This window comes from Rhinoderma darwinii, chromosome 2 (assembly GCF_050947455.1).
Source record: "Rhinoderma darwinii isolate aRhiDar2 chromosome 2, aRhiDar2.hap1, whole genome shotgun sequence".
In the NCBI taxonomy this organism is placed as follows: Eukaryota; Metazoa; Chordata; class Amphibia; order Anura; family Rhinodermatidae; genus Rhinoderma; species Rhinoderma darwinii.
The window spans coordinates 191,795,892-191,822,137 of record NC_134688.1 but is presented as its reverse complement, the minus strand read 5'-3'; the positions used below and the strand labels follow the sequence as shown (position 1 = coordinate 191,822,137).

Sequence of the window (26,246 nt, the reverse complement as noted above, 5' to 3'; positions counted from 1 at the left end):
CTTAAACAATCAAACAAACATACCCCCCCCCCGCCCCCACCATAGCTCAGGGTCCCATCAGTTTTCAATTAATCTTCAATAGCAACCAATATACGACATTTGGACATCAGATCTAATAATCATGTATATCTTCATGATCAAGCTTTGTGCACCCCCCCACCCCTCGCTAGACCCTCACCGAGGCCCCAAGTTACCTAGCGTCCCCGCCACCGCTCTTGTCAAATACCAGGACGTGTAATGAAATGGTGCCATCAATTCCACAATCTCGCTTTGTCGGTAATGCTTGGAAATAAAAGTCTTCCATTTCTGAAAAAATTTGGAAGCTTTAGCTTCCGGTGTACGCTCTATGTCTAACTTATCCATATGTATACCCTTCTTCATCTGGTACATTAGATCTGTAAGTGTAGGTATAAGGGGCGTAAGCCATTGTGCCAATAAGCATCTTTTAGCGATCAGCAAGAATACATGAAGGGCTTGTGGTACACTAGGGAGATCAGGAAAGACATGAAACAGCAGAGACAGTGGGTCCAGGGTTAGTGAGATTTCCCAAGTATCTTTTATAAATTGCACTATCTCGGTCCAATACGGAACGAGTTTGGGGCACTTCCATAATCCATGTAAAAGATCGCTTTTGGGAGTGGCACATCTTGGGCAAGCTTCCAATCTATCTGGCGCATTTGGGTGTGGGGGAATATTGAAACCATAAATAGCGCGATGTATAAATTTAAAATGTGTCTCACGCCATTGCTCATTTACTACCGCTTTTCTCACTTTTAACCACCCTTCCAAGATTTGTTGAGATAATTCTGAGACCGGGAACTCTTTTCTCCATGCTTTAAACAGAAGTGCTGCCGTAGACCTCCCCTGTTGATCCCGAAATGTTTTATACAGATGTGATAAGGAGGTTTTAGCTGGAGGAGATTCAATCATAGAGTCAATGGGATTTTCCAACCACACCTGAGTCACACCTCGACTTAAGGAGCGTATAAAGGAGTGTAGCTGACAGTAAGCTAAATGATGATGCGAAGGGACATTAAAAGTATCTACCAGTTCCTGAAAGCTCCTTACACGGTTTTCAGAGGGGTGCAGAATGTGCCTGAGTGTTGTAATGCCCAAAGCCCGCCAATGTCGAAAATTAGAGTTTTCTCTCCCCTGTGAGAAACCCGGGTGTCCCCATAGATTCATGTGTGGGGATATTCGCTGAGGAAGCCCAAATGAAGACCTAAGGGACTTCCATGCCATTATTGTATCTCGTAGTAATATGCTGTGTCTCACACTGTCAGGAAGTATACCAAAAGCAGTATGCAGTAACGATGACAACTGCAGCGGGTACACCACTCCTGCCTCTAGGGAATAATTGGAATAAAAGTTAGATTGCTGCAACCAATCTATCCCGTGGCGAGCAAGGCATGCTAAATTGTACCTACGAAGGTCCGGGAAATTGAGGCCTCCCTAGTCTTTAGGTAACATAAGCTTCCTCAGCGCTATCCTTGGTCGTTTTTGGGACCAAATAAAGGAAGTAAAGGCTGCATTAAGCTTCAAAATATCAGTGTGTCTAAGGAGAAGGGGTATAGTCTGCATCGGATACAGCAATCTGGGAAAGCTTATCATCTTAAGTAAATGACATTTTCCCTGTAACGGCAGGGGGTAGGGAGACGGACAAGTGAGCCCTAATCTACCCGCCACTCTGTCCCTGCCTACTTGCAACGACCCGCCCTAGGCGACGGGGTACAACTGGGCGGCGGTCCCTGCGCTCAGTAAGTGCACGACAAACACGACAAACATACAAGGAACACAAGCAAGGAAAAGGGGCCGTTGCCCACGGCAACACCGTGAGCAACCAGAGTGGTGAACGAGCCGAGTCAAGCCAGGAGTGTGCGAGGTACAAAACGAAAAGCAGAAGAGTAGTCGGTAAGCCAGGGTCGGTATGGAGCAGGATCAAAAATAGCAGGAGCTGTAGCTGGGCCAGGAACCACAAGGAAGGAAACCAAAGCAATAACAAGCACCGAGGGACAGGAAGTGCAGGCTTAAATAGACCGAGGGCGGGAGCTAGCTGAGTCTGGCCAGGTTACGATAGGCTCTCCCACTCCTAAGCCTGCCAGCCTGAATGGTGGAAGCAGGAGTCAGTCTCAGGGATGTATTCTCAGGTGCTGACTGATTAGTTCTGGGAGTTAACCCCGCAGTGCCTGGCAGATCCTTTACAGTACCCCCCCTTTTATGAGGGGCCACCGGACCCTTTCTAAGTGGACCTGGCTTACTGGGGAAACGCAGGTGGAACCTCCTGACCAATACCCCAGCGTGAACATCCCGGGCGGGTACCCAAGTCCTCTCCTCGGGCCCGTATCCTCTCCAATGGACCAGGTACTGGAGGGAGCCTTGGACCATCTTGCTGTCCACAATCCTGGCCACCTCGAATTCCACCCCCTCAGGGGTGAGGATGGGAACAGGAGGTCTCCTCGAGGGAGCCAAGGACGGGGAGCAGCGTTTGAGGAGGGAGGCATGAAACACGTCGTGTATCCGAAAAGACGGGGGGTAACTCCAGCCGGAAGGAGACAGGATTGAGGACCTCAATGACCTTATACGGCCCAATAAACCGGGGAGCAAACTTCTTGGACGGAACCTTGAGACGCAAGTTCCTAGACGACAACCACACCAGATCCCCGACCATAAACAGGGGGTTAGCAGAACGTTTTTTATCAGCCTGAGTTTTTTGTACGCTCTGGGACACCTCTAGGTTTTTCTGAACCTGGGCCCAGACTGTGCACAGTTCCCGATGAACGACCTCTACCTCAGGATTGTTGGAACTACCAGGTGAAACGGAGGAGAACCATGGATTAAACCCAAAATTACAAAAAAAAGGAGAGACCCCAGACGAGTTACTGACCCGGTTATTAAGGGAAAATTCGGCGAGGGGAATGAAAGAGACCCAATCAAATTGACAGTCAGAGACAAAACACCTTAAGTATTGTTCTAGGGACTGATTAGTCCTCTCCGTTTGGCCATTGGTTTCAGGATGGAAGGCAGAGGAGAAGGACAGATCAATCCCCAACTTCATACAGAAGGCTCTCCAAAACAATGAAACAAATTGTACCCCTCTGTCCGAAACAATATTGACAGGGACCCCATGGAGACGCAGGATGTGTTTGACAAACAAGGTAGCCAACGTTTTGGCGTTGGGTAGTTTCTTGAGGGGCACAAAGTGGCACATCTTACTGAAGCGGTCCACCACCACCCACACCACCGACTTGCCTTGGGATGGAGGCAAATCGGTGATAAAATCAATGGAGATATGTGTCCAAGGTCTCTGGGGAATGGGCAACGAACGCAGTAAGCCCGCTGGTCGGGACCTGGGAGTCTTGGACCTAGCACAAACCTCACAAGCGGCGACGTAGGCCTTAACGTCTTTAGGCAACCCAGGCCACCAATAATTTCTGGTAATGAGGTGTTTGGTACCCAGGATGCCTGGATGGCCAGATAGTGCGGAGTCATGATTTTCCCTAAGTACCCTTAGCCGGAATTGCAGGGGAACAAACAGCTTGTTCTCAGGAAGGTTCCCGGGAGCTGCACCTTGATCAGCAGCAATTTCAGAGACTAAATCAGAATCGATCGAGGAAATGATTATACCTGGAGGCAAAATACAAGCAGGATCTTCCTCCGAAGGAGGGCTGGCCATGAAGCTACGCGACAGTGCATCAGCCTTAATATTTTTAGACCCAGCCCTATAGGTAACCAAAAAATTGAATCTGGTAAAAAATAACGCCCATCGAGCTTGTCTCGGGTTTAGCCTCAGGGCAGATTCTAGGAACACCAGATTCTTGTGGTCGGTAAGGACCGTTACCTGGTGCCTAGCCCCCTCCAGGAAGTGGCGCCACTCTTCAAATGCCCATTTAATGGCTAAGAGTTCGCGGTTGCCAATATCATAGTTACTTTCAGTTGGCGAAAACTTCCTGGAGAAGTAGGCACAGGGGCGGAGATGGGTGAGGGACCTGGTACCCTGGGACAAGACAGCCCCCACTCCCACCTCAGATGCGTCAACTTCCACGATAAATGGCTCCATTTGGTTGGGCTGAACCAGCACCGGGGCCGAGACAAAGCACTTCTTAAGGACCTCAAAAGCCTGGACAGCCTCAGGAGGCCAGTGGAGGAGATCAGCACCTTTGCGAGTGAGGTCCGTAAGGGGCTTAGCGATGACCGAGAAGTTAGCAATAAATCTCCTGTAATAATTAGCAAATCCCAAAAAACACTGTAACGCCTTCAGGGAGGCAGGTTGGACCCTGAATCCACGAAAGCACTGCCGGTAGCAGACCTACCACCAAAAGAGACCTGAAAGGGAAGCAAGATCTTAGTACGTTTCATATTTACGGGAAATACCTGTGCGCCCAAGTGACCTCCCCGATGATCACTTAGACGCGGAAGTTCTCTGGCTGCAACCTTACGCTTAGGACAGTTGTTCACTTGATGCTTGTCGTCCCCACAGTAGAAGCAGAGACCATTCTTCCTGCGGAATTCTCTACGTTGTTGGGGGGACACGGAGGCCCCGAGTTGCATAGGTATCTCTGAATCTTTCGGGGAGGAACGAAGCAACGGAGCTTCGGGAGGCATCATGGGGGAGTCGGAGGAGAAAACACATAAACGTTCACGTTGTCGTTCCCTGAGACGTCGGTCAAGTCGTATCGCTAAAGCCATAACCTGGTCTAGGGAGTCACAAGAGGGATAGCTAACTAGCAGGTCTTTCAGGGCATTCGACAGACCCAACCTAAACTGGCACCTTAAGGCAGGGTCATTCCACCGAGAAGCTACGCACCACTTCCGAAAGTCAGAGCAATACTCCTCAACAGGTCTCTTACCCTGACTTAAGGTCACCAGCTGACTCTCGGCAAAGGCAGTCCTGTCAGTCTCGTCATAAATAAGTCCGAGAGCAGAAAAGAAACAATCAACGGAGGAAAGTTCAGGGGCGTCAGGAGCCAAGGAGAAGGCCCACTCTTGGGGCCCTTCCTGGAGCCGGGACATAATTATACCCACCCGCTGGCTCTCAGAACCTGAGGAATGAGGCTTTAAACGAAAGTAAAGCCTACAACTCTCCCAAAAGGAGAGAAAAGTCCTCCGGTCCCCTGAGAACCGGTCGGGCAACTTGAGGTGGGGTTCAAGAGGTGCGGTGCGGGGAACTACCAGGGTAGCATCAGGCTGGTTGACCCTCTGAGCCAGGGCCTGGACCTGTAGGGAGAGACCCTGCATTTGCTGAGCCAGGGTCTCACGGGGATCCATAGTGGTGTCAGGGACCAGGGGTAGACTAGGTATGGGCTTGTTATTATGTAACGGCAGGGGGTAGGGAGACGGACAAGTGAGCCCTAATCTACCCGCCACTCTGTCCCTGCCTACTTGCAACGACCCGCCCTAGGCGACGGGGTACAACTGGGCGGCGGTCCCTGCGCTCAGTAAGTGCACGACAAACACGACAAACATACAAGGAACACAAGCAAGGAAAAGGGGCCGTTGCCCACGGCAACACCGTGAGCAACCAGAGTGGTGAACGCGCCGAGTCAAGCCAGGAGTGTGCGAGGTACAAAACGAAAAGCAGAAGAGTAGTCGGTAAGCCAGGGTCGGTATGGAGCAGGATCAAAAATAGCAGGAGCTGTAGCTGGGCCAGGAAACCAAAGCAATAACAAGCACCGAGGGACAGGAAGTGCAGGCTTAAATAGACCGAGGGCGGGAGCTAGCTGAGTCTGGCCAGGTTACGATAGGCTCTCCCACTCCTAAGCCTGCCAGCCTGAATGGTGGAAGCAGGAATCAGTCTCAGGGATGTATTCTCAGGTGCTGACTGATTAGTTCTGGGAGTTAACCCCGCAGTGCCTGGCAGATCCTTTACATTCCCATAAAAGATAATGGCAAGCTGCGCCATCTCGTTAATTCATTAACCAATTTAGACAACAGGGGGGGGGGGTAGTTGAGAGTATATATAGAATCTGGGGTACGGCCTATATGGATTTCCAGATATTTGATTGACCTTTTGGCTATAGTCACCGGGATGTTTAAAGTGGACCAGTTACTTGAGGTTCGTGTACGGGACAGATCTAGGAGTTCACATTTCTCCACATTCACCTTGAACCCAGAAGAGGCCTCAAAAGCCCTCAGTAGGTCAAAAACCCTAGGAAGGTCCTTAAGCGGGTCTGATAAAAAGACCAATACATCGTCTGCAAAATATGACGCCTTAACTACTGTCGAACCTACCGCTATACCATGAATGTCCCCATCAGCCTCCAATGCCCTAATGAAAGGTTCAAGGGCAATGTTAAAAAGAAGAGGGGAAAGCGGGCAACCTTGTCTAGTGCCCTTAAATAAAGGAATAGGGGATGACAGGAAACCAGGAGTGTATACCCGTGCTGACGGTTCAGTGTAGAGTGCGGACAAGTATGTACGAAAAGGGCCCACTATATGCATGGAATCTAGAGTCCTACCCAACCATCCCCAGTCCACCATATCAAAAGCTTTTTCAGCATCCACGGTAAGGATTGCCGGAGATGGATGAGCAGAAGTATTAAGATTTACTTCATCTAGAACACTCAGAATTTTCCGTATGTTTGACACTGCTGAGCGGCCCTTGATGAAGCCCACCTGGCTAGGGGAAATTAATCTAGGGAGAATGAAGGCTAGCCTATCTGCCATTATTTTAGACATCAACTTAAGATCCAAATTAATTAACGAGATTGGTCGGTATGATGATGCTAGAACAGGATCTTTATCCTGTTTCGGCAATACCTTTATATATGCAACATTAGAGGCTGGTGGAATCGGCTGCCCAGACAGGTAGCTATTATATAGTTGAAGCAAACATGGAGCCATTTGATCCCTCAGAGCTTTGAAATATTCCCCAGTATACCCATCAGGGCCTGGCGCTTTATTACGTTTCAGGGAATTTATCGCAGATTTGAGCTCATCTTCCGTAATTGGTGAATCTAACAAGACCTTCTCTTCCGGCTTAGCGGCGTATGTGAGAGGAAGCAGGAACCGGAGCTCCCGCTGCCGATACCCTGGAAATTATCCTGAGACTCCACTATACTAACGCGGACATACCTGTAGTGACAGGGGAGAAGACGGTGATCCTCCAGGTACAATTCTGGAGCTGATTGAAGCTGTTATGACCCGGTCCAGGAAATCTAAGGCGGCAGAGGACGGTGAGCTGGGGCTGCAAGATGGCGCCGACATGTGCTCGTATACAGAGAGCAGAGATGTGAGAGGGGCGGCAGCATCCAGGCTGGAACGCTTTGCTAGGAAGGCCCCTATGAAACCTGAGGCAGCTGGAGGAATGTCGGATGGAGGGAAGGAGCAGGCTGGCCGTTCAGGCTCGAGATATGAGCCGCTGCGAGCACAGATGGAGTCAGAGGAGGAGGAGGAGAATGGAGGAGACGCTCCAGGCGGTTCAGGAGGAGGATTGAATGGAGGCATGCAGAACTTGGACAAGCCGGGCCCCACGCTGGCAGATGTTTTTTCGGCCGTAAGCCTGAGTAATACTACGCTGGCTAAGCTTACCTGCCAGGTGGGGGGAATCAAGGAGGATTTGTCTATCATGACCTGCAGAAGGTGGCAGAACGCACAACAGCGGTGGAGGGCAGAGTCAGCAATTTAGAAGATGGCATGCTGCCCATGAGACGGGATGTAAATGCGGTGGCGGAGGATGTAAAGTATCTCTTATCTAAAACTGATGATTTGGAGAATCGTTTAAGACGAAATAATGTGAGGATGGTGGGAATCCCTGAAAAAGTGGAAGGGTCTAATCCGGATTCCTTTTTTGAAAAATGGCTAATGGAGGTATTTGGAAAAGAGTCACTGACCCCATTATTTGCAGTGGAAAGAGCTCATAGAGTACCCACACGTCCTGGTCCACCTGGGCGGCCACCGCGACCTGTTCTGGTAAAATTGCTCCATTATAAAGATAGAGACATAATTCTTCGACAGGCCCGGGAAAGGCAAGATATTCGGGTGAACGGTGTGAAGGTGTCTTTTTATCCGGATTTCTCTGCAGAAGTCCAGAAGCGGAGGATGCAGTTTCTGGACATAAAAAGGCGGCTGAGGAATCATCGGGTTCCATATTCTATGCTGTATCCTGCAAAGCTTCGGGTGGCGGCATTGGGATCCGTACAATTCTTTGAAAGCCCGAAAGATGCACTCAGATGGCTGGACAGTCATGATGATCGCCTACGGCATGATCGTGAGGAAGCGGCGGCGTGATCAACAGGCGGATGGCTAAAGAAGGGACTCTGCTATGAAAGGAGGAAGATGAGTTACATGAGGGCATAAGGCCTTGTTTTTTATGCAGTTTTATGTTGGTCTAAAGTTAGGCTGCAGTTCATGTGTCATTGATGGTTGGAGGGGAGGGAAGTGCTGTCAGTTCAAAGGCAGACTGAGAGGATGGAGTCATTAACAATACTAATTGTTTATTGAGGAGGAGGTAGCGGGAAGCTCTTGGTTCTGAGATTAACACTGTAAGAGGAAAAGAATGTGTTTTTGCAAAGTGAGTAGGAAGCTGTATGGTCATAGAGGTGAAGTTTTCTTTACCAGCCCGGGCCCTCTTAGGAGGGTATGTTTATGGATAGTTGGGGGGGTTAGGGTGGGGGGAGGGGAGAAGTTTTGGAGGGAAAGGGAGTTTGCAACGCAGTACACTCAGATAGCCACTGGAGGTAATAGGAATAGCCACTGTCAAAAGCAAGAAATGTCCAGATGGGGGGTAGGGTAAATCTGTTGTCCTGGAATGTGAGAGGTATGGGGGAGATAGCTAAAAGGCGGGCTATATTTGATTACTTGAAAGGGCAGTCCGCTGGAGTGATGGGCCTACAGGAAACTCATCTCACTGCTGATACGGTGCAACAGATACATAGAGTATGGATACGGCACAGCTTTCATTCTTTTCATTCTACATACTCGAGGGGGGTTAGCCTCCTAGTGCATAGAGATGTACCGTTTAGCTGTTTAGATTCCTTTAAAGATAGGGATGGGAGATATGTTGGGGTGCATTGTAAATTGTTTAAATGGGAATGTATACTTGTGGTGATGTATGTGCCTCCCCCGTACTCTGTGGTACCAATGAGAGAGGTGTTGGAGAAACTGGCTGGCTGGCCTATGATACCGACCATATTGATGGGAGACTTTAATAATATAATGGATAAAGGGTGGGATAAATTTCCAAACGGGGGGGGGGGGGGAGAGATGTTTGTCTGACAAGGTTTGGTAAATACATGACGGAAGTTGGGCTCACGGATATCTGGCGGGCAAAGTGGCCGTCTACTACGCAATACTCGTGTGTTTCATCTACGTATGGATCGCTGTCCAGAATAGATTTAATGTTTAATAATGGAATAGGGATGGAATGTGTGGAGGGGGTGGAATATTTGTCACGATCGCTGTCTGATCATTCTCCTATGTTGCTAAAGCTCCGAACAGGTGTACAGACGGGGGGGCTGAGAATGCACTGGAGGCTCAACCCATTTTGGATACGCTTGGTGGGGGAGGAGACCATAACCATGAGCCTGAGAGAATACTTCGAATTTAATAAGGGTACGGTTCCTACAGATATATTGTGGGATGCTATGAAGGCGAATATAAGAGGGGTGTATATAAGGGAGATTACCCACATAAAAACTAAGACAAGGCAAATAGGTCAGCATTTGACGGACCGGGTGACAATAACGGAGGCGAGCCACGTAACCAATAATAATGCGGAAACTTTGGCACAATGGAAGGCGGCTCAAAAATTGCTTAGGGAACATCAGATGGAGCAGGCAGCTAATAAAACATTATTTCTGCAACAAAAATACTATGAGGAGGGCGAGATGACAGGCACATTGTTAGCAAATATCGCACGGCCGGCGCGGGAGAGTGCGTTCATACATCAGTTAAGGACAGCAAGTGGGGCTCTAGTGGAGGAAACAGGAGATATATTAGGGGTGTTGACATCATTTTATAAGGAACTATATCGCACTAAGGTGGACTATCCGGAGGATCTTCTGTCAGAATATCTGGCAGAAATGACGTGGGTTACTTTGGGAGAGGAAGAGAAGGAGGGGTTGGAGGAGTCAATTACTTTAGAGGAAATATAGGAGGCGGTGAGCTCTATGGCAAATGAAAAGGCCCCAGGGATAGATGGTATACCCACTGAACTGTATAAGACATATGGAGGGACGGTTCTGCCAGAGTTACTGGAGGTGTTCCAGGATAGTTTCGCCAGAGGGCGTTTACCGCAGACAATGTATGAAGCTGCTATAGTTGTGATTCCTAAAGATGGGAAAGATCGAACGCAACCTGACTCTTACAGACCGATATCTCTGTTGACTACAGACATAAAAATCTTAGCTAAAGTACTAGCTAATAGGTTGTCGCGCGTAGTGACTACAATAGTAGGGATGGATCAGTCAGGATTTATGCCAGCACGTTCTACAGCAGTTAACTTACGTAGACTATTCTTAAATTTGCAGACAGATGCCCCGGATATGAGGTGTAGAGCAGTGTTGTCGTTAGATGCCGCCAAGGCGTTTGATAGTGTGGAATGGAACTACTTATGGGCTGTATTGGAGCGGATTGGCTTTGGAAGGAATTTTATTAAGTGGGTACAATTACTGTATAAGGAACCGGTGGCTCGGATCAGAGCAAATGGAAGGATGTCGGACTCTTTTAGGTTGGAGAGGGGGACGAGACAGGGGTGCCCACTTTCTCCGTTACTGTTTGCGCTAGCGATTGAGCCACTAGCAAATATGGTAAGACAACATCCGGGGATAGAAGGGTTTCGCTGTGGAGAGTTGGAGGAGCGTATAGCACTATACGCGGACGATATTCTGCTGTTCCTGGGGGAGATAGATCATTCACTGCCAGTGATAATGGCGATATTGGAGAGGTTTGGCAGGTTTTCAGGGTTAAAAATTAATTGGAATAAGTCGGCGTTGTTACCACTCCAGCCAGTGAATACACCATTGATGATTGGAGGAACTGAAGTGCCGTGTGTACGGAAATGTAAATATCTGGGGATTACGGTATCAGCAAGGGTGCAGGACTTTGTCGAGTTGAACGTGATACCATTAATGAATAAATTGGCAGATAGGACCAAAGTCTGGCTTGGGTTGCCGCTGTCAGCACTGGGACGAGCAAACCTCATCAAAATGATTCTGATGCCCCAGGTTCTCTATATTCTGCACAATGCCCCAATGTGGTTACGTAAATACTGGTTCAGGAGAATACATAATTTGTTTAGAGACTTAGTGTGGAAAAGGGGGGTCCCCAGGATAAAAATGGAAAAGCTACAATTACCAGCAGAACAGGGGGGGTTAGCTATTCCGAATGCGTGGATATATTATCTAGCAGCCCAAATACAACACTTTAAAGGATGGAAGAACAGGGAGGATTGGAACTCCAGTGGGAAACTGGTATACTATCTGGGTCAAAGAACGAATTTATTAGAGGCCATGGAGTCGCATAAATTACGGAGGGAGGCGAGAGGGAAACCGACTCTGCTACTATTACATAAAGTTTGGTGGGAAAGTAAGAAGATATTGGGGATTGCAGGATGCTCCAACTATATGCCTTTGTGGGATAATCCTTATCTATGGGAGGTTAATATTTTGGAAGGATTTCAGGATTGGGAACAAGCAGGGATTAGATATGTGCACCAGATATATGAAGGAGGTACTCTTAAGCTGTTTGCGCAGCTACAGGAAGAGTTTGGACTCTCACATAGGCGGTTCTATCAATATCTTCAGCTCAGGCATGCGATGCAGACACAAGAGAGGCTGGTGGATTTGAGTTGCTCCACTATGGGAGGGATGGAACGAGTGCTAGAGGCCCAGGACACTAAGGGGCTTATTTCGGTGCTATATAGTATGCTACTTACTAAATTCCTAGGAGATCCGTTGGTAGAGACTAGACGAAAATGGGAAGAGGATGTAGGGACGATAGCGGATGAAGAATGGGAGGAATTAATCGTATCGCCCATAATACTCTCTATTAGTGTAGCTCACAGGAGGTCGCAACTCTTTCTGCTGCATAGGGTGTATAGGACACCTAAGGTGCTGTGGCAAATGCGAATTAGAACAACAAAAGAGTGTCCCAGATGTATGTTTGATGGAGCAGATATAAAGCATATGTTTTGGAGTTGCCCAAAGCTGAATATATATTGGAAAGCAGTTAAGGGAATGGTATCTAGAGTATATGGTAGAGATTTCCCACTGGAACCTAAGATCTTTTTATTGGGTTGTATGGGGGAGGAAGGAGGAGATGGGGTAGAATTACTGGCTATAAAAAAGGTTCTGTACCATGCTAGGAAATTAATTGCAAAATATTGGTTGCAGGCGGATCCCCCGGAGGTGGCTGAGCTAGTTGGATATGTTAACCACACGGTATCGCTGGAACACCGAATATATCTAAAAAGAGGGGCAATGCATAAATATGAGAAGCAATGGAGTAAATGGGTGAACACCTATAGTAATGTGACACATTAGATGGGATTTGAAGGTGGACTGACGCATATATATGTGTAAAGTATGGTGAAATCGCGGGCAGGCATACAGGAAGGAGGGAAGAGGTGGAGGGACTTGGCGAATCAAGGAACAGAGGAGGTACTGAGAAAGGGGAGGGGAGTTCGGGTGTTAGGGTTAGGGAAAGGGATATATATACTGGTACAACTAATGATGATGAAAGGCAAAGTGTAATATAAATTACAGGAATTTTGGTCTAAGCACAAGATGTTATGTTGGTACTTTGCTTTTTTTCCTGTTGACTGATTCTTTGTACTTTATCAGAAATGAAAAGGATGTATAATTCATGTTGTATTTTCAATAAAAACTTGTCTGATTTAAAAAAAAAAAGACCTTCTCTTCCTCGGTAAGAACCGGCAAATTCAGGGAATCTAAAGAAAGAGGAGTCACCCCCGGTATACCCTGGCGACTAGCGTATAAAGTGGCATAAAAATCCCTCAAAATGGAATTGATATGTTTGGGGTGATTCTGCATCTGCCCCAATTGATCCTTCATCCTAGCGATAACAGAGTGTGACCATGGACCTTTTGAGAGCCTGGCCAGAAGACTACCTGCCTTGTTGCCAAAACGAAACAATTTGGCCTCTAAGGCCGAGCGCTTCAGCTTCTCACCCTTATCTAACCACAGCTCGTAGTCGCTTTTGGCTTTTTTCCAGGCTTCTCTATTAACTAGAGAAGGCGACTTCTGGAAAAGAGTGTAAGATGTCCTGAGAGTTGTACTGTAAGTCTCAATTTTTTGTTTAGTTACTTTCTTAAAATTAGCAACATATGCCATAATGTGACCCCGCATGACTACCTTCGCTGTATCCCAATAAAGCTGGGTGTTATCTGCATGAACTCCATTTGTCAATTCATACTCCTGCCACCATCCTTTAAGTTTGCTTTGGAAGGATTCCTCCGTAGCCAGACTTGACGGAAATCTCCATAAATAATCCGTACCGTGGGGGAAGCTATCATGTACTTCCAATACTACAGGGGAATGATCCGAGATAAGCATCTGCTCAATTACACACCCTCGCATTCGGTGTAATAAAAGTGGGGATACTAACATATAGTCAATGCGAGACCAGGATTGGTGTGGATGTGAATAATGGGAATATTCCCTACCATCTGGGTTTTGAAGTCTCCAGATATCCGTCAAATCAGTGGCTGTAAGGAATTTTTTTAATATCGTTTCAGTTGTGATAGAGGTGGCTCTCCCCCCCTGAGCTGTGGAGGTCCTATCTTCACTCGGGTGTAAAACGACATTTAGGTCACCTCCTAGAATTTTATGTGGATGTCGATCCACTTCAATTGTAGTGCTTAAACTATGAAAAAAAGATGAGCTACGTGTGTTTGGGCCATAGACATTGTACAGACTGATTTGTTCAGCGGCGCCAGTAAGTAATACATTTATCCATCGACCCTCCGAATCTCTAGACACCTGTGACGCTGTTGAGGAAAATTTTTGGTGTATAAGAACAATAACTCCCGCTTTCGAATCAACAGCCGGGGATCCGAACACTTGACCCACCCACAACCTTTTCATCCTGAAGAAATCTGCCTCTGCCAAATGCGTTTCTTGTAAAAGCGCTATGTCTGCACGCAAACGTTTCAGATGACGTAATACCATCATGCGTTTATGTGGAGACCTTAATCCTTTGACATTCCATGATATAATTCTCATATAAGAGCTATTAAATATACGGTACAGATTTAGATGTCCCTGAGCATGGATTCCCACAACACAAACTGCCTGTTCAACCGCTTAACTAAAAACCATAAAACAATCCCCGCACTGGAGGTGTGGATTAATACCTTATCACCCACCCATTGGTGCAATAAGACTTCACTTATTTCCGACACACAGAAATACATTACCAAAAAAGCAACTAGGTTATGTATCATAGTGCAATTACATTCAATAGCCTTCCATTCCCCCCTTCCTAAGTAAAATCAACTGGGGTTGCTTAATAAAGAACAACATGAAACAGTTAGTATGTCCATACCACATCTTCCATATCGGCAAGACTCAGAAGAAATGAAAAATCGTCATCCAGACCCTTCTCTTTTGATCTGGCAGGTAATATAAAAGCTGACTCAAAACAGGCAATCATCAGTGATCATCAGCTCCTTCCGACCATATTATCCATCAAAATCTTGTCAGGTATCAGCTGAAACCAGACGTCCCACCCGCTGAGGCTTCGGAGAAGATGGCGGAATTGTAGTAATGTCCCGATTGCCTTCTACGCTCTGCTTTCGAAATCCCGGAGCCGAGCGATGAGGTTCATCCTCTGAAGTTGAGGACTTCAAGCTTGCAATGGCCTCTTCCGGAGACTGGAACGAATCAAATGACCCATCTGAATGAAAAACTTTTAAAACCGCAGGGTACAGTAAAGCGAATTTCATCTGGCGTTTGTATAAATCTGAGCAAATTTGAGAGAATGCTCGCCTTTTCTTAGTAACTTCCGCCGAAAAGTCTCCAAAGATGAGGATACGATGGCCTTTGTAATCTAATCCATCTTTTCTGTTCTTGAAGGATTTGAGCACAGACATCTTGTCAGAGTAATCTAGGTACTTTACAATTACTTGCCTCGGACGATCTCTCATTGTATTCCCATCGCTACGTTTATCTGGTTTTGCCGCACGCAAATCAGCTCCAATTCTGTGTGCTCTTTCCACCCTGCACGGATGGTGAATGCCCAAAGCTGCCGGCAGATCTAGCTCACATAGACGCCTCAGATCTTTAGCTGGTACCGATTCTGGTAAGCCGACGATGCGCAGATTATTCCGCCGAGAACGGTTCTCTAGATCTTCTACCCGCTCCCACAGTTTCTTGTTCTCCAACCGTGTATCTCGTACCAGTTGCTGTACCTCCTCAAGTCCAGAATCCATATCCTGAATCGCCGTTTCCAGCTTATCAAGACGCTCCTCGTGCTGTGTCACCGAGGCATGTAGGTGCGATAATGAGGTTTCTATCGTTTTAGACAGAGATTCCTGCAAATCTGGGGTAATTAACTGTGCCACCTGTAACGCCAGTTGCTTGTAATCAATGACACAGGCTGTGTCGCCCATGCCCCGTACTTGTGAGGAGCTGAGCTCCGAATGTTCAGGCAAGACATTAGGCGGGATAGGCCCGTCCGCTATATTGGGCAGTTGTTCAGCCACGCGGCCTGATTTGCTTTGCGTCTTGGATTTCCCCATTACTGAGACAAATCTGTCCATGCACTCACCGGTCGAACGGGTACTGCGTCTGGGAGATGGCTGGATGATTTGTGCTTCCCCAGAGGACGTAAGTACGGTCTGACAGAGAGATATGTGGAACGGAGGCAGGAGCGCTCTCAGGCGTGCATCTCTACATGCCGGGGCCGGAACCGGAAGTCCCTTTTCCCCTTTAGTTAGTATTGTCTTTAAAGAGGCTCTGTCACCAGATTTTACAACCCCTATCTCCTATTGCAGCAGATCGGCGCTGCAATGTAGATAAGAGTAACGTTTTTTTTTTTTTAAAACGAGCATTTTTGGCCAAGTTATGACCATTTTTATATTTATGCAAATGAGGCTTTCTAAAGTACAACTGGGCGTGTTTAAAGTTAAAGTACAAGTGGGGGTGTATTGTGTGCGTACATCTGGGCGTTTTTACTTGTTTTACTAGCTGGGTGTTGTGAATGGGAGTGTATGATGCTGACGAATCAGCATCATCCACTTCTCTTCGTTACCACCCAGCTTCTGGCAGTGCACAGACACACAGCGCGTTCTCGAGAGATCACGCTGTGACGTCACTCACTTCCTGCCCCAGGTCCTGCATCGTGTCGGACGAGCGAGGACACATCGGCACCAGAGGCTACAGTTGATGCTGCAGCAGCATCGGCGTTTGCAGGTAAGTCGATGTAGCTACTTACCTGCAAACGCTGATGCTGCTGCAGAATCAACTGTAGCCTCTGGTGCCGATGTGGCCGACACAACACGCCCACTTGTACTTTAACTTTAAACACGCCCAGTTGTACTTTAGAAAGCCTCATTTGCATAAATATAAAAATGGTCATAACTTGGCCAAAAATGCTTGTTTTTTTTAAAAAAAACACGTTACTCTTATCTACATTGCAGCGCCGATCTGCTGCAATAGGAGATAGGGGTTGCAAAATCTGGTGACAGAGCCTCTTTAAGTATTGTCGTTCGTATTTGTTTTTAACCAGTTTATCCATAATAGCATTGTCCCTCCCATAAACAACATTCGCTTTATCTGGTACAAACTGCAAGATGTCAGTCATTTTTTAAAATGTATTCATATTGTATATGTACATTTACTTGAGCAAGTAAAATGCCTTTTATTTAATTGTACATTGGTTTTTTAAGCTTTTGAATATTTTCCATGTATAACATAAAATAATGTGCATAGTTATTAAAGCTGCCTACATTATATATGGATGTCTGCACTTGCGCGCACACACAGGCAACCTCATTAACACTGTGGTTAATCAAAGCATTTGGTCTTTTGTGTTATGCAATTTAAACGTTCTTATTACGTCTTATGTTTCTAGTTTTGATTTTTGTGTATTGATAGATTTTCTTAATCTTGCAATAGATTTCTTTGAACATGGCATAGTTTCCGTCGTGTGACTAACAACTTGAGTAACACATCTTATACAGTGTACATCAAACAACATTCTAATACCATATGTCCCAAAATAAAAGGTTTGTCATTTTTCTGTTCAAACATATTGAAACGATTTAAAAAAATAAATCAAGTGGTACAGATCTTTAAACACTTCCACATTGGTCTATGAGGCTGAGGCTATGGGTAATAAGAGCTGGTTATTTTGTGCAAAACACGGGATCCTATGGACCAACAATGTTTGGCCTTTATTGTAACCTCTGCGTTTGGCAGATAGGTTTCAATTAAACTATTGAGATACATTCTAAACCAATTAATAAAGAAAATTGGATTTTTTGGGGGGATTTGAATTCATTGGGGGGGGGGCACAGCACCATGGATAAGGGCCCCTGCCACTAGGAGGTTGACACTAAGTAGGAAAGAAGTGTTGGCTCTGCCCAGGCAGGCCAAATGCTTTTCACAGACACTAGGCTAGACTGTTTTTTACAGAAAGCAGTAGGAGAAGAAAAGACATAGACAGAACAGCAATAATGTATACAGATCCCGGGAGAAGCAACAAGAAAACAAGACAAGTGTCCTGGGTCCAGAATAACCAATTGAGATGACATGATCTGGGTCCCCCAATGTATTCATTTAAAAAAAAGGATTTTATGGTATGTACAAAAATCCAATTTTCTTTTTAATGCTATTGGGGGACACCGCATCATGGTATGTCCCAAAGCAGTCCTAGGGGGTGGCCAAAAATAAATAACTTGCATTGTGACCCAACTAACGCACCGCAGCTTTAAGTTTCTTTTGCCCCAGACTGGCATCAGGGGATGCCATAGTATGAAGCCCAGGTAGCAGCCATGCAGACCTGAGCGACTGTAGCATCGTTCCGTACTGCCCAAGATGCACTGAGGTGCCACTGTGGATCAAGCAGTAACCCGAATGGGAGGAACTTTACCCTTGGACTGATTAGTGTCCAATAATCGCAAACCTAATCCAGCGAGCAATAAAAGCTTTAGAGACCGAATTGTCCTTAAGCGATCCTTCATGATTTACTAACAGAACCAGAGCATCTGAATGATTGCGGTAGCTGTGCTCAGCCCTAACCACATCTCGCAAATAGGCAGAGGGAAGGACAATGTCCTCATTGATGTGGAAGGCAGACACTACTTTGGGGCACATCTAAACACCACCTTATGCCTTTCAGTCATGAGGAAAGGAAATTTGTAGGAAAGACTGGCCAATTTAGAAATCCTTCAGACGGAAGTGATGGGCACAAGGAATGCAACCTTCTAGGTAAGAAGTCATAATTGAGATGTTACGCAATGGCTCCAAAGGAGAAACCTAAAGGGCTCTCAATACCAGGTGAAGATTACAGAACAATGGACCACACCCTGCCAAAAAGTTTTCACCTGGGAACAGAGCTGGAGTGAGCAGAAAAAGAATTGAGAGCAGAGACTTGACCCTTTAGTGAAGCTAGGCCAAGTCCTTGTTCCAGGCTGGATTGTAGGAAGGACAGGATTCTAGGGGTGGAAGACACCAAGGGATGAAAACTGCGCTTGCTCGCACCAGCCGAAATAGGCCTTTTACGTGCAATGATACACTTTCACCGATGGGGTTTTAGTCTGGATAAAAGACTGTTAGGCCCTTTTCCCACTGAGTTTTTTCACCCGGAAACCGCGTCGGAAAATGTTTAAAAAAAAACGTCCGAAAATGCCTCCCATTGATTTCAATAGAAGGCGGAGGCTCAATAGCCGAGGGCGAAAAACGCGGCAAACGGCGTGCAGCCAGATGAAAATTACCTCAAAATTCCAGACGGAATTTTGAGGCAGCATTTTCAGCCTGCAAAAAAACTCAATGTGAACATACTCTAAGACTGCAAGGCGTAAAAACCTCGGCTTCAACAGCCACGCTGTTAAAGGGGTTTTCCAGAACTTATAAACTAGCTTCTATTTCACTACACCTCTGAAAATAATATAATTTGAAATATACTTTACATTTGGATCCCCTTTTCTAACACCCAATTCCAGCGTCGGTCATGTGATGCCGCTCCAGTGTTGAAATCTTTACTTCCGGCGCTGCCCCCCTAGGTTTCCTTTTTCCGGCTTGCCCAATGTATACTGAGGGAAGTGGTAGACCGGATCCTTTTCCACCAGCGTCTCTTAGCATGCATAGTTTCTACACTAACAGTGTTTACTACGCATGCTCACTCCTGCGCTATCACAGCGCCTGCATGTAGTGCGTGAAGGCTGTAAACAAATGTTTACAGCATGGAACGAAGAAGATAACCATCAAAAGATATTTTGTTGGGTTTATTTAGGGATAAAGCGTGCAGACTATTAATATTTTTTTTTTTAGATTTCGGAAAACCCATTTAAACACAGGTAAAGTGGGATGGTCCACAGAAAAAGGGGACATGTTTACCTTACTTTAAAAAATCACAGGAAAAAAGGGCACACTTAATTGCCAGCTCCCAGCAGGATGCAGACAAGCACAATGCTACATGCTGGGAGCTGGCGTTTGAGTTTGCCCTTGTATAAGTAAGTATGGCTTTTTTTTCTGTGATATCCTTATATGTCTTTTAGAAACCTAAGTTATATAAATATTCTCAGAGCCTCAATCTTAGTTGCTGTGATTTATTTCAGCAGTTTGAATGTTTAGAGAAGCATTACCTGACTGAAGGCTGTGGTAAAGTCCTACAAGCAGTCTGTAGTCAAGAGAGGATGGGCAGCCAGGGTGATCTAAACATGGGGCAGCAGCCAGTCAGTGTTTTGAAGGGCGTGTGTTTGCCAAAGCACATGTATTTGGGTTGCTATGTGCAGTTATCTTTACAGACCTTCGAGCATGCCAGGACCCTAGAGCAGAACTGTTCGAACTTTGACTACCACATGAATAAGAGAAATTTATCAAAATGATTATGAATAGAAAGTGGGGCAGTTTCTCATAAGATCAATCAGATTGTAACTCTTACTTTTCAAAGGTTCTTTGGAAATTGGTTGGTTGCTATGCCAACTGCTCCACTTCTCCCTTGCAATATTTTGGTAATTTCCCCATCTCCCGACGGCCATTGTTCATGTGAGAGTTGCAACTGAATTAATACCTTGTGTAAATGTAAATGTTTGTTCTCTTACTGTGAACACAACCGGACACTAAAAAAAAATGTAAAAGCTGATCAAACGTTACAAGTTCATGTTGTAGAAATGCCGTTAAGCTTCAACATAAAGGGAGACACAAATACTGTAGACGTACAACTGGGTCCTCTGGGTATCCTTTCCTAAATCTAAACAAATACATTCCCTTTTCTATAGTATGAAAATGACAAATATGTGTGCATGACATTCATATGGTAGTTCTAAAACTTGCAAACATTTTTGAGCCCTAGTTTTATTATGTGAATCACTGATGTTTGTTTTTAATATTTTATCCAGCCTTTTTTTTATTTTTTTATATCCGGTTTCATATTGTAATTTGTTAATTTTCGAGGTTGAAAAGGTAAACAAACACATTTTTAACTTATTAAAATCAAATTTGTGGTTTTATGTGGATCCTTTTGCTAAGCACACATTACATTGATCTAAATAATTAGTTTTGACCCAATGCATTTTTTTTTTTTTTTTGCAGCAACACGATGCAGAGGTTAAACAGCTGACAGATGCGCTTAAAGATAAGATCAAGGAGAACAAAAGATTGAAGTCGTCTTTTGATTCCTTAAAGGAAATGAATGACACCTTAAAAAAGCAGGCAAGACAGATCTTTCTCATTATACACTTAACATAAATGACTTATATGAGAATTCTTGTTACCGTACAATCATAGAATATACGATGAGTAATTTTAGCTGAATGCAAACACGTCCTCTATTTTTAGCCACCAAATTGTTAGCGTACATGTGTGAGGAAATATATCTTTACACTTCGTTTCTTTAAAGGGATTGTCCTGCATTTTTTTTTTCAATGGCCTATCCTTAGGATAGGTCATCAATGTCAGATCAGTGGGGGCCAGACTCCCGGCACCCCCACCCCACCGATCAGCTGCCTGAAGGGGCTGCGGCGTTAGTTGCTGTGGCCTCTTTAGTGTTTACTAGGCACAGTGCCGTACACATCGGTAGCGGCTGTGCCTTGGATTGCAGCTTAGTCCCATTCACTTGAATGGGACCGGAAATGCAATCCCACACAGCGTCGGACAGAATTACATGTTCGTGACGTAAGCAGAAGAACTAGATATTTAGAAATCTGCATAATGTGACCAGCGGACAAAGCTCACGAACAGTAAATTAGTAAAGCGCTTTATTACTGTTTGTTTTTTTTTTTGTCATCGGACAGGACAACCCCTTTAAGTAGCTGTGGGTTTTTTTTAGATTTGTTTTTGTGTAATATACGTATGACATTTATTGTTTTTTTTGTTTGTTTTTTACCTATCATTTAAAATAAACGGCGGCTATTCTGTGCCTCAGGTCTCAGTGACAGATAAATATTGATGGTTTATCCTTCGAATAAGCCATCAATGTTTGATCGGTGGCGGTCTGACCTTCACCGATCAGCACAATGAAGGGTCTCCTTGAATGTTTACATAGGCATAGCCCTCATTTTTATGGGCAGCTGTGCCTGGTATTGCAGCTAAGTCCCACTCAAGTTATTTGGACCTAGCTGCGATTCCACGCACAGCCACAGAAATACGGACAAAAGTATTGGGACACACCTCTTATTTATTACGTTCAGGGGTATTATTCAGGGTTTATTCAGTCCCATTGCCACAGGTGTATAAAATCCAGCACCTAGCCATGTATTCTGCCTTTCCAATCATTTGTGAAAGAATAAGTCGTTCTAAAGAGAGCACTGAATTCAAGTATCCTACTGTAATAGGATGCCACCATTGCAACAAGTCAGTTTCTGAATTTCTTTTGTCCATATAATGTATGTATAAAGGTAGAGCCTGCGTTAACAATGAAGTGGCCCATTCATTCAGCTGATTGGTGTAAGTCCCGGGTTGTGGACCCCCACTGCTCAAACATTGATGGCCTATTCTAAGGAAGACCTGGACATCTCCTTTTAAATATTCTAGATGCCTGCATGGAAATCAGTGAACACCTATGTAGACTTTTCATATGTATCCATGACCTTTAAGTACAATGATAGGCTGCTATTTCTCTAAAAGTGTCCAACCCACTCTCATATTCCAAATGTGCCGAGGCATCTTTTTGATGAGTGGGGCTCAAAATTTTCAAAGCTCAAACTTGATTTTAGTTGGACCTTGTTCTATGACCCAAAAATGGTAGAATTCCCAATATATTCAATTACATATCATTAGAGGACTTTACTTGCATACCAGTGAGATGTCATTGTGGTCACATAACAGAAACACAGACTGCTGATGATGCAAGTGATTGTGTCTCTAGTTTTTGAGTGCACTCTTGTTTGTGATTGTTTTCTTCAGCTGAACGAAGTGAGTGAGCAAAATAAGAAACTGGAAACTCAGGCTAAGAAAGTTCAGTCTCGTCTAGAAAACCTGCAAGTGAGTTATATTTTAAGTTTTTCCTGGTGCTATTATTGGGGATTTTAAAGAAATTGAGATTTGCTAACTAGGATCACACATTTGTTTTCTAGAGAAAGCACTCCTTCCTTACAGTTCAAAAAAGCAAAGATATTTCCCAAACTGTGCATATTCCAAAACCCCAAAATGTTGAGAAGAAACCTGCTCCTGTAAAACCTAAGGTACGATTGTCAAAAAGTGTAGTAGACCTCTCTTGTTATTTAGTCATATGTCTGTATTCCTTGTAACATTATAGTTTGTTTTAGGAAGCCCACGTTGTTGCAGAATTCTGGAAAATATTTTTTATATCGATCTCACATGTTCGAGCAGGGACGCCCCCAGCCCTCAGCTACCTCTGGGAGCAGGGAGATTTGACAGCTCCCTGCTCTGTTTGTTTATCCTGATGCAGTGCCGTAAAGGCTCATGCATCAGAATAAAGCCCGTTAGTGGCAGACGTGAAAAGGCGTATTAGCGTTTTCTAGCGGGTTAATCACTATTTATTCCATACCAGGAGGAAACCAAAAAATCAGCAATACTCTCATTGTTTTTTTTTAATTTTTTTTTTTATACAGAGTTCACTGTGCAGTATAAACAACATGTTAACTTTATTCTGTGAGTCGGTACGATTACAGCGATACCAAATTTATATATATATATTTTTTTACATTTTACTACTTTCCCACTATAAAAATCACATGATGATGACCATGCCCGTTCACTTGTCAGGAGCGGGGCAATGGCTGTATTACACAGCCACAGCCCCGCTCTAACGGCGGAGATCACAGAAACCCCTGATTGCTATTTCCTTGAATGCTGCAATCAGAGCTGACCGCAGGGAATTCCCTATGATGCCATCTAGGGACATACCATATATGGGCAGACTATCAGTACACAGGCTAATGTGCTGGCATATATATAGATATATGCCAGTACATTATCGTTTAAAAATAGAAAAGCTAAAGGCTAACTAAACGTTCAACAACGTTCATAGTGACATGTCAGTTCTCGGACCCCCACCAATTAAAACTTCTTAGACCCCCACTAATCGCTAAAACGAAGCAGCGGCAGAAGCGCTTTGTTTCTGTTTTTTACAATAAAGATTAAAATAAATCTCAATACATAAAATATACACACATTGGGTATCGTCGCGACCGTAATAACCTGCACAACAATTTATAGCATTTATGATGTGTATGCTGTAAAAAAAAGAAAATAAAAACGGCTTTCTTTCACTTATTAATGTGAGGCACATGGTGTTATGAATTTTAAACCTCCATGTGCCTCACATTAATATGAATTCACTCCACCATGTACCTCACACATAACCCCCATCATGTTTCTGTCATAATGGACAACATTGGCTTAAATTACTATTAATGTGCGGCACATGGAGGTTCAAATTCATCACCCCATGTGCCTCACATCAGAAAAGGGAAGAACTTTTTTTATTATTTTGGTATCGAAAATTGCCATACTACACAAAGTATCGGTATTGAAGTCCAAATTCCTCCCTTTCCCTATTGGCGGGAGCAGAAGGACGGGCTCATCTAAGTTACAGAGAAAGTGTGGTGCAGTTCCTGTACTTCTTTGCCTCCACACTTACTGTGATTTACCCCTTCTGTAAGTGTTATCTTGAGTTACTGTGAGCAGCAGGGAGCCATATTAAAGGGGTTTTCCAGAGAGAGAAAATTAATGGTCTATCATCAGGATATGGATGGCCTATCATGAGTAAAGGCCATTAAGATTTTCTCCGGTCTGAAAAACTCCTTTAGCAACTTCTATAGGTGGAAGTATTTTTTTAAATGATAGATTTTTGTGAACACAAAGGAGACACATTACACCTTTTTATAGGTTTAGTACTTGTATCATCACAGGTTATGGTGAGCACCAGGGAACAACATTATCCCCTTCTTTAGGTGGAGTGTTTGTGTTCTCACAGATTACTGTGAACACCAAGAAAATACATTAGCCCCTTCTATAGGTGGGGTACTTCTGTTTATCACAGAATCATGCGAGTATTATTAACCCCTACTGAAGTTGAAGTTCTTGTCGTACCACAGAGTACTGGATACCGCTTTACTACTTTCTATAGACTGAGTATCTCTGTCACAGATTAGATGGAAGCACCAGTGAGAAGCATTACTTTCTGCATGTGAATTATTTGTGTTAGGCTACTATTGGACATGTCAGAACCTATAGGCGAGACATTGCGTCTTGTCTCTCTACCACATTTTTTGCTTGCACTATGTGCAACACTAAATCTTAGCGCGGTCAATCTGACCCCCTCTGTTAGGGCTGGGAGAAGTTTTCCAACTCTGACAGTACAGAGCACTAGGTCTCCAGGGAAAGCGGTTCTTTCAATCAGCTTTCTGAAATTACGGGCATTTTTTCCTGTCATCTTTTGCGAACCCGTTTTCAAAGGATGTCCGACCTGGATCCAATTTTTAAATTTTTAAATTACCAAGATGTGACTCGCAGCCCAACAGTGATGAGTCAGTCAGAATCTTGTCATGGGTGGAGAGACACATTCTGCTTCTATCTGTAGCCCACATGCCAGGAGAACACATTTGGATAGCGGACCTCCTCATCAAGGAGTGTCTAGACTCAAGAGTGGTCCCTTCATTTAGATGTCTTCGACCAGTTATGCACCCAGTGAGGATCCCCAGTTGTATACCTGATGGTGTCCATATTGGTGTCTTATATTTTTCATCTTGGATTCTGCCTTCTGTATGTCTTCCCTACTCTGCTTGTTCTCCCTAGAGTTCTCAGTCAGATCAAATAGGGCGACTTCTGAACGATCCTGGTTGACCAGGCTAGACTTGGAGGGTGTGGTAGGCCCACGTATTAACCCTTCGTGTCAACATCCCTCTCTATGAAAAATCTTTTACCAGTATTTTATCATGTTTGATGGTGTGGCTAATCTGGGGCCTGGGCTTAGCTGCATCAAAGGGAAAGCCTTAACCATCCATTCTTTTTTCAGTGTCCTTTGGCCTCTACGCATTCAGACTTTCTTTCACGGAGTCGCCCATCGTGATGTAATGTACTCGTTTCCCTGTCAAAGCTCTGCGTTTTTCTTTTCTTTATAACCATTTTCTTGGTTATTGCTTTTTTGTGACCATCTCCTTCATCTGCGGGTGTCTGAATTGGCAACTTTAATGGAATTTTTGTTACTGGTGCTTTACCAAGACAAACTAGTTAGTTATTTCTCAGGTTCCCCCTTTCCTGCCAAGTTTGGTATCCTCCTTCCTTCTGCACGAGTTCATTGTGTTGCCATCCCAAGCAAAGACATTATGTAATCTTCCCATTTTATGAAATTCTTTCTGCATCTTCTAGGTGTGGTTAGAACTCTTCGGATCTAAATGTCTGAACATCTTGCCTCTGCAAGTTCGAGTCTCTTTCCCCGTTCGGGAAGGTATTCGCAAGGGTCCGGTGGCATCCAAGGCTTCATTCACCCGTTGGATTAGGATGGCCATTGGCGAACCATATTGTATCAACACATGAGTCCTCTATACCGAGTCAGGTCCTCTTAGGTAGTAGTCAACTGGGCCTTTTCTATCAGGTGTGTAAGTCCGCTACTTGGGCTTTTCACAACATCTTAGCCATGTTCTCTAGGGTGCATAATTT

General features: G+C 44.8%; 1 protein-coding gene across 7 annotated transcripts in view; it reads left to right on the top strand.

The window, feature by feature from the left end:
• CCDC138 (coiled-coil domain containing 138) overlaps positions 1-26,246 on the top strand; it is a 109,388-nt gene that overhangs the window by 46,218 nt on the left and 36,924 nt on the right. For all 7 annotated transcript variants that reach the window (XM_075852660.1, XM_075852659.1, XM_075852656.1 and 4 more), the window contains 3 exons: positions 20,715-20,834; positions 22,527-22,604; positions 22,697-22,804. In XM_075852660.1, the coding sequence (XP_075708775.1) occupies positions 20,715-20,834; positions 22,527-22,604; positions 22,697-22,804 (306 nt within the window). The remainder of the gene's footprint in view (positions 1-20,714; positions 20,835-22,526; positions 22,605-22,696; positions 22,805-26,246) is intronic.